The sequence below is a fragment of the Sceloporus occidentalis genome, unplaced genomic scaffold (genome assembly GCF_023333645.1).
Source record: "Sceloporus occidentalis isolate IW3139 unplaced genomic scaffold, rSceOcc1.0.p SCAF_162, whole genome shotgun sequence".
Lineage (NCBI taxonomy): Eukaryota > Metazoa > Chordata > Lepidosauria > Squamata > Phrynosomatidae > Sceloporus > Sceloporus occidentalis.
In genome coordinates this window covers 1,115,830-1,130,324 of record NW_028317142.1, presented here as the reverse complement: position 1 = coordinate 1,130,324, position 14,495 = coordinate 1,115,830, and the positions used below count along the sequence as shown (strand labels likewise).

The 14,495-nt window shown below is 42.1% G+C and overlaps 1 protein-coding gene across 1 annotated transcript; it reads right to left on the bottom strand.

Annotated features, from left to right (window-relative positions):
* Positions 1-5,465: 5,465 nt before the first annotated feature.
* Positions 5,466-13,134, bottom strand: LOC149279549 (ralA-binding protein 1-A). The gene is made up of 9 exons (XM_089501045.1): positions 12,891-13,134; positions 10,334-10,777; positions 9,635-9,984; positions 8,805-8,966; positions 8,301-8,432; positions 7,590-7,700; positions 7,199-7,320; positions 6,385-6,508; positions 5,466-5,729 (listed from the first exon to the last, which is right to left on the bottom strand). Exons 1-9 carry the CDS (start codon positions 13,132-13,134, stop codon positions 5,466-5,468), a joined length of 1,953 nt encoding a protein of 650 aa, XP_089357171.1.
* Between the last annotated feature and the right edge of the window lie 1,361 nt (positions 13,135-14,495).

The window sequence follows — 14,495 nt, the reverse complement described above, 5'->3', positions numbered from 1 at the left end:
ATGGGGGGAAGAATTACCAGATTTGGAAAAAATGGCTTTGAAATAGCAAAACGCTACCTGTACTTTTTGCCCCATAATGTGTAGAAAAAAGCAAAAAAACATAAAAACATTGGGTATTTCTAAACTCAGGACAAATAGTAGAATCTATTTAGCAGGTTTTTTCATTACCTTTTATAGATGAGTAAAAGATTTTTCAACTAAAATTTAGAAACTAAATTTTTTCTAAATTTTTCACCATATTTTATACTTTTTTTAATAGTAAATAATATGATACAATCAAAACAATGTCATCTAAAGAAAGCCCTTCTTGTCCTGAAAAAAACAATATATAATGTGTGTGGGTTCAGTAAACGGGAAAAAAAGAAAATTACAGCTAAACACGAGCAGCGCAGAAATGTTAAAACGGCCATTGTCACGAAGGGTACAAAAAGTAAAATCAGCCTTTGTCACCAAGGGGTTAATAAAAACTATGATTGAGAAAAATATATTTTTTTAATTTCCTTTTATTTGCCAACCTGCCCCCCCAGTTATGCACATCTGCCCCCAGGGTTGCCATTCTGCCCCCAGAAATGCCTTATACCCCCTATTTGCCACTCTGCCCCATGATGTGCCTTTTAACCCTCTATATGCCACTCTGCCTCCAGAAATGTCTTATACCCTCCTATATGCCACTCTGCCTCCAGAAATGTCTTATACCCTCCTATATGCCACTCTGCCCCATGATATGCCTTTTAATCCCCTATATACCAGAGTGGTTAAAAGGCATTTCTGGAGGTATGTATATATATATATATATATATATATATATATATATATATATATATATACTGCTAACGGCAATCACACTCCTATCAAGCCAAGGCAGCCAGTACATGCTGGAACCTGGGGATGATAGGACTGTGAGTACAGCCTCCCTATGCCATGCTACCACCACCACCCCCCTTAAACATCCATACTAACACACACTCATTCACAAACATTTAAATACTCATTCATTCCATTAATCACACATACTCAGAAACCCTCCCCCACCCCCTTACCTGAACTGCAGATCTCCCACTCGAAGACTTCTGCAGGGGCCCGGCTGTGCGAGCAACTTCTCTGGCCCCGCCCCCAGAGGAAGGAGGGGGGAGGCAGAGTTATGTGACACTCTTCTAGCTTCCTGTTCTCCTGCTGCTCGCTACCAAAGCCCGGTAAGCTGCATGGCCCCAGCGGACATTTTGAGGTGTGTGTGTGTGTGTATATATAGATATATATATATATGTGTGTGTATACAGGGCCGGCCTTTGGGGTGTGCGACCTGTGCAGCGGCAGGGGGGGGCGCCCGGCACCCCTCCAGAGACGGACAGTAATGTCCGCCGCTGGAGGAGCAGGCTCGCAAGGGAGCGGTATCGGAGGTCTTTAACTTATACTGTCCAGAATTCGTTTCGGTGCATCCCTACTGCTAAGCCAGACAATTAAGTGGTAGGCCTAGACCACATCAATGTTTGGAGTAGTATATGGTGATTGGGGTTTTGTTACAAGTTTTTATTCCTTTCTTTTTTTGGGATGGGGGGGCGCCAGAGGAGTAGTCCGCACAGGGCGCCAGAGCACCTAAGGCCAGCTCTGTGTGTATATAATTTGTACCAGAAAGGAATATTAAAGTTTCGTTTTAAGATCTTCATGTGGCTACTACACACCTACCCATGATCCTCTTTTTGTAAGTTGGTTCTCATGATCTGGAAGCCTCTTGGCCATCGGAACAGAGCATAGATTGTATGATCTGTGACACAGCATGCAGGGGAATCTCAAAGATTTATGCTGCAGATGGTGTTACACAATCTGTAAATGCATCTATTAGTGACTCTAAATTTTTTTTACCATGATTCTGACATCAGCTCAGGCTCGTACCAGTCAGTGCCTAAAGTCAAGCTAGGGCTAGTCTTTCGCTGGCTTTTGTGTATGTAAAATATACTGGAATAAAAGTAACTAAGGGAGAGTACATTTTCCTGCTCTTCTGTCTCAATTAACAAAAACCTGTTTGGCAGACTGCTACGTACCCTGCTAACATAGATATGCTGCATATAGGGGAAACAATGGTGGCTGCATCACTTTCTTATGTAATGATGATCCATGAAGCTACTACAGAGAAGACTGAATAGAAACGTGACAAAGGATAGCTGGTAGGAGCAGGAGGAAAATAGTGCTGCAGCAAATGGGAGAAGCACTGTGACACTCCTGGTTGTTTCTTGGTGAAGGACTTTGAGGTGTATTCTAAACTGGGATTTAAAGATAAGTTAGCTTGATTCCATGACTTTACTATGAAAGGCCAGCCTCGGCTTATTCTGCAAGAAGGGTGAGTTCAGGGCTTCATGTAGAAGGATAATGATCATCCGCTTCTAGCTTTGTAAATAAAGATGGCGGATCACTGTGGTAAAAGGAGTGTTAGAACCCATGATCCACTCAGTATGATGACAGCAGCGAAAAAGCGGCAATAAAACTAAATGCCAGAACCTATTTCTGATTATTAATTAATTCTGCTCTAACGTGACAGCTATTCCCAACAGGGTTGCTTATATCCAAGACCGTGCCAAGGTCCTTGATTACAGTGTTCTCACAGCCAACAACCCTTTCGCTCAGAGCAGGGAAGACCCCTTTGGTACTTTGATTTGAAGATTTGGGGCCACTGTCTGAAGTCCTTTTTTGTGTGTTGACTTGCAGTTTCCTCAACATCTCCACGCACATTGAATTATGCAGGGTCAGCTCATCCTCTTGCTAGATCAACTTGCCAGTGGTTGCCCTTAATGAACAGTGACAGGAGACTGCAAGACTATTGTGGTTTTAACTAAGGCTCCCATAAGTTGTTAAACCGCTTAAGCTTTCCAGCGCTTCCTTTACGGTAGGCAGCTGCTCCCAAGAGTAAAGAGACAGAGAAGATACCTCACTCCACTCACTCATAACACACAAGTTTAAAATGAATGTTTTATTTGCACTGTTGAAAGATGCCTTAACAAATAGTAATCAAAGGACCTACAGAAAGATAGGATGCATAAAACAGTCATGTGACCGGGTCAATAGCAAATTTGTGATTTACAAGCAAGCAGTCCAAATTTGGCAAAAAAAAAAAATAAGACGGGGTGTAACAGACGGCAAACATTATAACACTGAATCAATTACAAAACAAATCAAAAGCAGGAGAATGACAAATTCAGAACCCACATTTGTGCGCATTGAAAATGAATCTTTGAACTGTGTTCCAGTTACAGCATCACTTCTTTCTGTTTTGAGCAAAATGGATCATTAGCCGATGTTTCAGCAAGTGCTTCAGAGGCAGTTTTAAGAACTACCCCAGATCCACAGCAAGGGCTATTCACAGAGCAATTTACCATTGCATGACCATTATCAATAAGGAGAGACAAGTCTCACTAAGGAGGGTAATTACTCAACGAGAGACAACCATCCTTCTAATTGCCTTCATTGTAATGCAACCCTGTTTACCAAAATTGGGCTAGGAGTGTGCTTTTTTAATGCACCTATTGTGCCTGTTGCAGCCCACAGTATATTGCTGGGATTTCACTAAACATTTCACATACATGATATATATAAAATAGCTTCACAGCTCTGTTACATGCCAGACAAGCATTTAGACACACAAAAATGGAACAAAGCTGGCAGGCCCTCCGCGTGTGCCAATTTACATGAAATCAAGGCAAAGCATTCTTTTTCGATATGCATTAAAGACGCATTTCCCTGAAATAACATGTGGGTGTATAAAACCTTTCTAACTAACCTTAGCATGGTGTGTCCATAGGATATAGCCCAACAACAAAGGTAACTGTAGTGATGCAAACCCAGAAAAGTATTGCCATCAGAAGGTGCAAACATTACCAAGAATGGCAGCTGCCTTATTACCAGCTATCTACAACTACTTCGGCAATCAGATTTTCTTTTTCACATACAGAATCACGTGTGTCCACACCATTTAAAGACCTATTGCCGTCATCGGTGACATCTAGGCTCGCAGTAGGTCATCGAGTAGACGGCCTTATCTCTAGATGACCGCATTCACCTTATGAAGGGATATAGTGCCTCATTAGTCGTTTCACTTTAGCATACTGAAACGCGACATTAAGAGATGATTTTACACAACCAAAATTAGCTTGAAAAAAGAAAGCATAAAAGGCACAAATATTCACCAAAACATTGCCCGTGATTGGACTTGTGCAAAATTTTAAGGGAATCAATCTTGCAACTAAACAATTCGGCTTTCCAGGGGAAGAAATGCACAGTTTTTCGTTTGTTTTCTTTTAAATAATTGACTTGACCCTATAGTTAATCTTACTGGGCACCTTTTCACTTGCTGGAGAGCTGGAGCTATGCCCTCCACCTTCTTTATTATACATTAGGATGGGGGCAACCCCTCGTCAACCAGAAGAGCAATGTTGGCATAATGCATATTTAAATCTCCGCAGACTTACACGGTCTCTAGTTATGACGCGGCAAATCAAGCAACCATTAAAGATTCCCTTTGCCACTCACTGATTTATCTCTGCATTACACAGACCCAACAGCTAATGTCTCATCTCAGCTGGAACGGTTGGTTTTGTGTATGACCTACACAAAATGCTCAATAAAGACGTAAACGGGGGGCAGAAGATGGAAAACACATACAGTGTTCTAGAAAGCTATTTCATTTAGCAGTATTAACATTTCATTCCCCCGTGAATTATTGACATTTGTCCTGTTAGAATGATCTACAAAACTATCCATGGCTTAACGAACGTAATCATAATGTGCATAGTAAATATCTGATTTTCATTGTGTGGCTATACAGTACAGCGGAACAAGAGGTTCATGTTGAGACAGTGGCTGGGATCACCATTTTATGGACCGCAACACCCATGATTGCTTAGTGCGTGTCACGGGAGCAGACGTTCCAAAACCGTTGGCTGACTGACCAAACTTAGGAAAGAGAAAATGTTGAAAGAGCACCAAGTTGGAAGCCTGTACACCAAAAAATGTTGGCGGAAATATAAGAAATTAGTAGTCGTCATCTTAAAATGGGTGCATTCACAGCTATAAAGTCCCTAATTTAATCACGGATAAATTCAAATCAAAATACGTTTGTTACAAAAAAAAAAATCTGCACAAAGGCAAATATCCAAGAATAAATAGGCGGCCTAGTGAGCTTGGTTACAAAGGCCTATTCTGACCAGCTAACAGTACTAAAAAATTTCGTTTCCATCCCATTTTTTGCCCAGGAGCATTGCCAGGCAAAGCAGTAGATTTCCCATTCTTCTTCCCCTACTAGTTTTATAAAACAAATGTTACATATTTCATTTAGCGACCATGTTAAACCAGAACCACCAAAGGAGTGAACTGTGGGAAGTGCGAGACACTCCCCGTCAGGAGGGCATACGTTGCAAAGCACAGTAATGGACTAAAAAGTTAGTAGGATGAAGTGCCTCTACGTGGGGTTTTCATTCTCAGATGAGCGTTTCTTTCCAGTCTTTGATTGGCGACGGTCTCACTTGCTCCTTTAATGGCTTTGGCTGCTCTTTTGCTGCCTTTGTCTCCGCAGAAGCGTCTTTCTGCAGCTGTGGTCGGGCGCCCGGCTTCCCCGGCTCCTCTTCCTCCTGCAGCTGCTCCGATTTCACGCGCTGCATCTGTAATAGCCGAAGCTGCACACGCAGCTCAATGATGGCCTCTCTCTCCTCGTGAATTGCCTGGTTCAAATGGTTGTTCTTGATCTGACAAAAAGGAACGCAGCCAAAACAGAGAGGGGGGGAAAAAAGTTAATCACCAGGTGCAGTAATAAAGAAGCAATGTTCCCAACAATCAGATGCCCAGAATACTTACTGGATCCAACTCTCCACAATGCCTTATTTACAATCATATACGAGAACAAATTAGGAGGATAAGGGTTTAGGCTGGTGTGTTGGTTTTGTTGCTTGCTGGCTTTACACATTGACAAAGGGGGTTCCTGCATTTGACTTTCCTTTTTGGATTGCCTAGGTCATTTTCCACCGAGAGGGGACAGCGGTGGACTTTGTCTGTAGCAGCACTCGCAGAAAATATTTCCCATTTCTAAAAAAGCACAGCTGAACGGCACAGCTTTAGCAGACTTTGGCACCAGGTTATATCCATCCAGTAGTTCAGGCTACACTATCTCACAAAAAAAGAAGTACACATACGGCAGACCACTCTACGAACCCAAGTCTATTTAACCCATTAATGTCAAATTGTGTATGTGTGTTTAAAAAATAAAAAATAAACGGAAGAAGTTTTCACTAGAATTGTTGGCGCTTCAAAACAGAAGACTGGCCATATCAGACACTAATTGGATTGAAAGCCATACACAAAGCCAACAAAAAATGGTTTAAAGATCTTTTATAAAAGGGTCACCTCCAGCTCCTCATTCTGCCTCTGCAGGTCTTCTAAAATAATTTGCAGCTCCTCTTCATCCTCACTTTCACTCTCACTGTCTGAGGAATACTCTTCAGTTTCACTCCGGCCGTGCTGCTGGCGGCTGCAACACATTTCAAGAACATTACATCCAGAGGACCAAAATGAACAGACACACAATGTCTTTTCAAATGCTACTGGATTTTAAGAAAAGGAAAAATTTTTCCACAACATACATTGGGATGATTTGCTCACGGGTGTCCAGCTTATTACTAACTCATACTAAATTAATTTTATTATGACCCTTTCAAACAGGAAAAATACAGGCAGACTAGATGGGTCGAATGGGTACTATGTACAGGGTATCCAATTGCAAAGAACAGAGGCTCAAGATCAACACCCGACTCAGCCCAGCATATCAATTGATGCATGTGAGTAACATCCAAGCCAGCTCGGGCTTCTCTTCCCCTAGAATATTTTGTTTCCGACACTCGTCCATTTAGCAGACGTTCCTGGCTTGGCTCCACCATGCATCCCCATCAGCCAATTCGCTATATTTATTTCTGGGAGCCAAGTAGTCATATGAGAAATCAGTTGTTATCGGTTAAGAAACTCAAATGCCTAATTTGACTGCACAATTTATTCTGTATTAACCGAGAACATCAGCACAGTTACGGCTAGCCCCACACAAATGGATTATTCTTACGGTTGGCATTGTACAACAGAATAACCAAAATAAGCACATGAAGTACGGGCCAGATACATAAACCACAACACACAGAAATTCAAACAATGAAGGCGGAAACATTTTTACCTTTGTATTTCAGAAATTTCTGCTCTAAGACGGTCTATTTCTTCCTTCTCTGTAGCAATTTGCCGCCTAAGAAATTGCTCCATCGCTACAAGTTCTTCCTGTTCTGTTAGGATCTCATTTTCCTGAGAAATAACATGCAAATACCATTTTAATGATAATAAAAGTAACATAATTCAATTAGTAAGAAACCTGAACCCTGTCTGTTAACTCAATTGAATGATTTGAACCGAAACACTTTGCGGAACAGACACACAACACCGAGTACATCCGAAACTTCCCAGAATTAAAATGGCCTCATTTTTATTTACAATAAAGAAGAAATTACATTTCTGCTAGCCTCCAAAAAACAAGCTAGGTCATATAGCGTAGCGACATTATAAAGCCGATGTACCTGGGCGAGTAGTATATTAAGAACCTCTTCTTCATTTTCAGTCATTTCTTCTTTGGAAACGTCTTCCTTGGAAAGACTGGCAATTTCTTGAGCAATCTTAGTTTCACAGTCCTGTAAAGAGAAACCATAATATTTAATACAAGCGTTCTTACTTCCCTGGCAGCGCATACTAAATGAATTCATCAAACGCCCCGGAAACAATGACCACAGACCCTGGATATAGTTACATTTCAGTCCCTCTGTAGCATAGCAGAGGCACCTATCCGCAGCTCCCCATTAATCGTAACGGACAGTTATACATCTACCCCGTGCCGAATGTCCAAGATGCAAGAAGGGCCTAGGTTCTAGAGCTGGATGTTTGACAGTGTGCAGGTCAGAGAAGGAACACTATAGAAAAAGAGGGACGGGAGTAGGGAGAAGGGAGAGTAGATGTATGCAACCAGATTAATAAACTCCGAAGAACTGTACCTCTAATTTAATCTCTCTCTAGAAATCAAACTTTACACAGATAAAGGAAGAAACTGCACACAGGATGAAAGGAAGTACGCCAGCGTGTGAAAGGCCTGCAGCTGCGATGGAGCGAGAAGCTGCCCAGTAATTCACAGGACACACGTGTTCAGCACACTGGTCGTCGGCCAAGACCCACACAAGGAGGATCGTTGTTCTCCTAGCTCTATTATGTGACAGGCTGGACCTTTGAGTACCACACACCTGCCTTTTAGCTTCTCTCAGTTTCCTTTTAAGTGCCGTCAGAATCCTTTGAACTTCCCACAGCCGCTCTTCTTTGGACAGATCCTTTATTCCCGCCTGAAGGTCTCGATGCAAACAATTCAGAAGGAATTCCTGTACAATTTAAAATGAAATGCAAGTTAAAGGGGGCATCACTCGGTTTTATTCTTTTAATGACTGTTGGTAGAAGGTAGATATTAGGGCGCAGTTTATCAAGTAATGAAATCCATTTTATGCCACAAAACCAACAGTGATCAGGCAAATCACTTGGGTATGAAAGAAAATTCATAACACTCAACTCCATGCAAAGAGGTGATAACTTAGGAGGCCCACAAAGACAGAAGCGCATGCAGCTGGCAAAGGGCTTCTTCCAAGTGAGCCAACATGAGATGTCAACATTTTAGCAGCTTCACATAAGCAGAACAGGATCATGTTGCCTCATCAATAGTAATGTTTTGTAAAGCGAATGTGAAAATAATCACAGACCTGCCGTCGAATCTCCTCTTTTATGGTTTCTTGGGTGTCTGGTAGTGCAGGCATCGTGGCCATGTTAGACCAGCGCAGAGGTTTTATAACTCTTTTTATAAGGACCCCTCCAAAGAGCTCTTGGACGTGCGTAAAGAACACATACAGGACACGGTTACTGATCTGAAGAAAGAAGTTAAGAAAGAAAGTAGTTTTATTTTTGTGTTTGCGATATGCTGTTTTATAAACTATCAAGGCACTTTGACATAGGATTTCTTTCACAAGCTAGGGGTCACCGCTGGGAGAGAAAAGACCCAAAAACCATTTATCTTCAGCAATAACACATACAGTCTTTAAGTTTTGGAAGGAAATAAATCTCCCTTACATTCTACATAACACATTCTATTATAAAGTTTAGAACTCAGATTAGGCCAGCATGCTTTTTTTTTTATTTTACTTTATTTACTTGAGATCGCTTTCGGGTCTTTATAAACCTTACGTATCTCTCTTGTAAACTTTTATAATGTCTTTGTGACACGCTATGTCAGGGGCGTCCAACATGCGGCCCTCCAGCTGCTGCAGAACTACATCCCCCATCCTCCTCACCAATCCCCTTAGCTGAAAGAGTATTATGGGAGATGTAGTCCTGCAGCAGCTGGAGGGCCGCAGTTGGACGCCCCTGCGCTATGTATTCATTTTTACATTTATTTTAGAAATAGATCTCAACTAACATAAGAAAAAAAAAAAAATCAAAAAAAAATAATCAATGGAGGCACAAAAAAAAAAAAAAAAGTACAAAATAATAAAGTTATCAATATGAGGCAGTTGCCGGGAACGAGCACATGCTGTACCTGTACGGTAGGGCTGAGAACAATAGAAATATTCTGGATATTCATTTTGGTTTCAAGTTCTTTCTCAATAACATGGTCCATGTGTACTATTAGCCAGGAGATCAGGTTGAAGTTGCATTCTGGCAGCTCCTTCATGAGGCGCTGACACTCCGCAATCCTTTCTGCTTCCGTGCTCTTGCCACAGGCCTCTTCAAATCGTGGCATCAGATCTTTGGTAAGGACATTCTCTGGCAGCTCTCGTAAGTATTGCTTCAGTAGACTGGCAACTGTGTAAGGTTCATAGTCTTCGAGGTTTGGAGACTCCTCACGGTCATATGATGCTTTCAACTCGTCCACCTTTGACTTTATTCCTGAGATGAAATACACAAAACTGTATTATAACATGTAAACCGTTTTATTTTCTTCATGTTGTCACCTTTTTTAAAACACAATTACTGATCCAGTTCTGTTTTGGAATTAGGGAACTAGTACAAGTTCTGGCACTAAACCACTGAATATTTCTCTGAATCCCGTGGAAGTTCTGCCACCGTGGATGGTCTCTGTCAGTTTTCAAGTCATATAAGTGTGTATGACATTGCAGGGGTCAACACGGAAAGTAAAATAATTGTCTATTACTAAGCTTAAATGAACGTTCACCAGCTTGACAATTATGTCAAGAATCATGTAAAATATTGGGATACAGTGGGATACAAGCACTACCTGACACCCTGTAGATGCCTTCACACTTCATTCCATGGTACTCTATGTAGTCAATACATTCTCTGAACACTGCGGGGAGTCGAATCCCATCACTCATCATGGTCCTTTCAGCAGCAGCAGCCAGAGGGATACCAAACACCGGCCTCAGCTTGGGGACATCCACTGGTGGAAGCTCCGGCTCAGGAGTGGGTTTCTTTTTTTTCTTCTTTTCCTTCCATTGTTTGACAACATCTGCAGCAGTCAGGTCCTTTGACTTCTTTTCCTTGTGCTTGTCTTCCTTGTGCTTTTCTTCTTTTGGTTTCTCTTTGATTTTGAAGTCTTTCTCCTTCTTCTTGGAAAAACTAGGCTTCTTAAACACGTGGATTCCCTTGGACCTCTTCATTTTGGACGGGCTTTCAGCTTCATCGCCAGAACTGTCCTCCTGGAAGGCAGCATATCCTTCAGCTGGGGAAGAAACACAAAACAGAGTTAATATGCATGGAATACGGACCAAAATAGAACTAATGGTTGGTTTATTAAGTACACATAATTTGGATTTCATATTCCTAAATGTGAATGAATATGAAGACGATTCAGTAAATGACCTCGAGGAGGGTGCTTTATATGGCAAAAACCTTAGATTTTAGGCAAGGTTAGTTAGAGTTTAGGCAACTCTCTTTGGATCAAATTCAGTAAAACAAACTGTCCACTGACAAAACAGAATGCTAAAATAAAGCATTTTATAAAAAAAAAAATCAATTCTTTATCACTGGCCCCCAAAAGAAAAAACAAGTTGATATCAGCTTTGATGTTTTATCCAGGATTCGTATCAAAGCACTTATTCTCAGTTAACAAAATGAGAGTCCATCTAAAGCTTTGTGCGGTCTTTAAGGCACGTGAACGGAACCTACACAGAAATGAATGCTTCCAATAACCGGAAGACGCCCGGCATACGGATGTGATTGCTGTAAAAGGTCTGGACAAGTATCCCAGTAATTAATGTACTCTTTTGAACACTTTTCCATCCATCAGTGATATTCTAATAAATTAAGATGTCAACAGGATAGAATCCGCATAAAGAATAGATTGAAATAACACACAAACGTAACGGTAATTCATACAACTGGCAGGAAGGCATCAGTCATTCCAAAAAACGGAAAGGTCATTAACATTAATACCTGCAAACGTGTAAATTCTGAACAGTTAGCCTTTCACACAACATCCCTCTTATTATTTCATCTGCTGGAAAGGCTCCTTTATTTAATGCACCCAGGCCTGCATCCACTCTGCTCTGTCAAAGTGACAGGCATCACAAAAGAACACTTTTCCCCCCCAAACATTTCCAGTTACCACATGCAGCGTTCACAGGATCTGCATGGGGGAGACCATTAGTCATCCAGTTGTTTGCGCCCTTCCAGAGAAAGCATTTTCTTAAACAATTCAAGTTCTCTGAAGACACAGATCTTCTTTGCAGCATAAGAAAATCTACCTTGTGCTTGGGGGAAATAATTTCCACGATGTATCATCATATATACACCGTACCAAAGAAACAACAGAATCTCAATCTCTTTTGCGCTTGATGTTGACTCGGGGAACACCGCAGACAGTGGTCTATTCAGACCCCTATGGGCATGTGGGGAGAGTGCGCCCATTTATTTCAATGGGGGCACTTTCCTGCCACTGATTGGCTGCCTCAACTAGCCAATCGGTGGTAATCATCGTTACACCATGATGCAAAATTGTATCACGTGCCATTCTGCCAATCACTTCCCGCTGCCCCTCTTTCACTCTCGGGCAGTATAGGTACCCTATCCATCGTATTCTCACTTCCAACAGCAAGGATCCAAAAGTTTTATACTCAAATGCTTAGGATAGTGATTATCCAAACCTTGCTTTTCATATAAGGAATGTTTGCTTAATTGTATTCTTACGGCTGAAAAATGAAATCCAGTCAATATTACTAGATTTAAAAAACGTATTTCTCTTTATTAAAGTAAACCAGATTTAGTTACACAGTGGTGTAGATTAGAAGATAAGAGTATTTACAATGAGAATTTTCTCGGGAAGAAAAAAGGGTGTAGAGGAAGGATCTGATACCCATGATAATTCACAAGGCACAATAATGCATTTCTACTGATTTATTACTAAGTGGAGGTGCCTGTAGCCATGAAACACAGACACGTTCTTGTGTCTTGTTTATCATCTAAATGTTACCAACATTATTGTAGTTTGTGGAATAATATTTAATATTGAAATCCACTGTTTAGCACTGGGGGGGCAGTTACTATGGGTCACTGAGATCCAATGTTCCTACAACTTAAGTGTAGTATGAGCTTTACTATTAAAATCAATAGCAAAACAAATTGTATTCATAATAACGAACACATATTAGAGATACCAGCAGAGCCAAAAACAATCCCAAGAGTAAACCATCGGCTTCTGTCTGTCATGTTACTCTACCGCTACACATGCTCTTGAATGAGCAGCTGAATGATAGTTATTATATACATATTAAAATGTTCTATAGCTCGTAATACATTACTAATATTTGTGATATACGAATGTACATTAAACTCACTTCTCTTCTCCTTTTTCTTAAACTTTCCTTTCTTTTTGCCATGGTCCTTCTCATCATCAGATACTATATCGGGGGGTTCGTGAAGGATATCATGAGGAGGAGATGGCTCCCCAGTGCGGTAGAGTCCTGGGAATTTGGTAGGGCTTATCTCCTCAGAGCTGGGGGTGCGTGCCAGGACCCCACCATGCTCAGCCCGCCGATGCTCACTTGGGCTGCTGGTGGGAGGGAGAAAGCACTCCGTCATTTTGCTGCCCACAACGTTCTCCACAAACTGAACTCTGGAGTCTGTTACCTGTCCATGGTACCTGTGATAAAAAAACAGAGACGCAATCAATACAAGGGGTTATCGGTTTCAATACACTGCCATCGGGGGCAAAAACATACACGGCATTTCTGCCAGATACACTATACAGACCCCAGCTCTTCTCCTCTGACACCCAGATGTTTTCCAAATGCATGATCATCACACAAAAGCATTCAGTGCCTCATGTTTCAAATGTAATGTGTTGTGTTACTCTATTATCTATAAATCTAACCAAATGTGCCTGACATTTATTAAGACAAACTTGAAAGGTTGCATTTCCATGTGCTGGCAATTTAACAGACCGATCATGACCAATGCTATAGTAATTACTGTACTTATCAAAAATGCTTTTTGTTATAGTTTGTTTCTTTTACTCCAAACAGTGCTGTATTTCAGAAATGGAAAAAATATTTTTTTGGAAAACAAATGCCATAAAAGTCAGTGAGTCTGGTTGTGTGTCAGGGCAAGGGGAGTCAGTGAGTCTGGTTGTGTGTCAGTTGGGGCGAGGGGAGTCAGTGTGTCTGGTTGTGTGTCAGGGCGAGGGGAGTCAGTGAGTCTGGTTGTGTGTCAGGGCGAGGGGAGTCAGTGAGTCTGGTTGTGTGTCAGGGCAAGGGGAGTCAGTGAGTCTGGTTGTGTGTCAGGGCGAGGGGGTCAGTGAGTTTGGTTGTGTGTCAGTTGGGGCGAGGGGAGTCAGTGAGTTTGGTTGTGTGTCAGGGCGAGGGGAGTCAGTGAGTTTGGTTGTGTGTCAGGGCGAGGGGAGTCAGTGAGTCTGGTTGTGTGTCAGTTGGGACGAGGGGAGTCAGTGTGTCTGGTTGTGTGTCAGGGCGAGGGGAGTCAGTGAGTTTGGTTGTGTGTCAGTTGGGGCGAGGGGAGTCAGTGAGTTTGGTTGTGTGTCAGGGCGAGGGGAGTCAGTGAGTCTGGTTGTGTGTCAGGGTGAGGGGAGTCAGTGAGTTTGGTTGTGTGTCAGGGCGAGGGGAGTCAGTGTGTTTGGTTGTGTGTCAGTTGGGGCGAGGAGAGTCAGTGAGTCTGGTTGTGTGTCAATTGGGGCGAGGGGAGTCAGTGTGTCTGGTTGTGTGTCAGGGCGAGGGGAGTCAGTGAGTCTGGTTGTGTGTCAGTTGGGGCGAGGGGAGTCAGTGTGTCTGGTTGTGTGTCAGGGCGAGGGGAGTCAGTGAGTTTGGTTGTGTGTCAGTTGGGGCGAGGAGAGTCAGTGAGTCTGGTTGTGTGTCAATTGGGGCGAGGGGAGTCAGTGAGTCTGGTTGTGTGTCAGGGCGAGGGGAGTCAGTGAGTCTGGTTGTGTGTCA

Excerpts from the sequence above, each read along its gene's own strand:
- LOC149279549 (XM_089501045.1), bottom strand. The coding sequence starts at position 13,134 with ATGACGGAGTGCTTTCTCCCTCCCACCAGCAGCCCAAGTGAGCATCGG. Across the intron at positions 8,967-9,634 it reads TTCTCAGCCCTACCGTACAG|ATCAGTAACCGTGTCCTGTA; the intron begins GTACAGCATGTG and ends TTCTTTCTTCAG. Across the intron at positions 5,730-6,384 it reads GGCAGAATGAGGAGCTGGAG|ATCAAGAACAACCATTTGAA; the intron begins GTGACCCTTTTA and ends CCTTTTTGTCAG.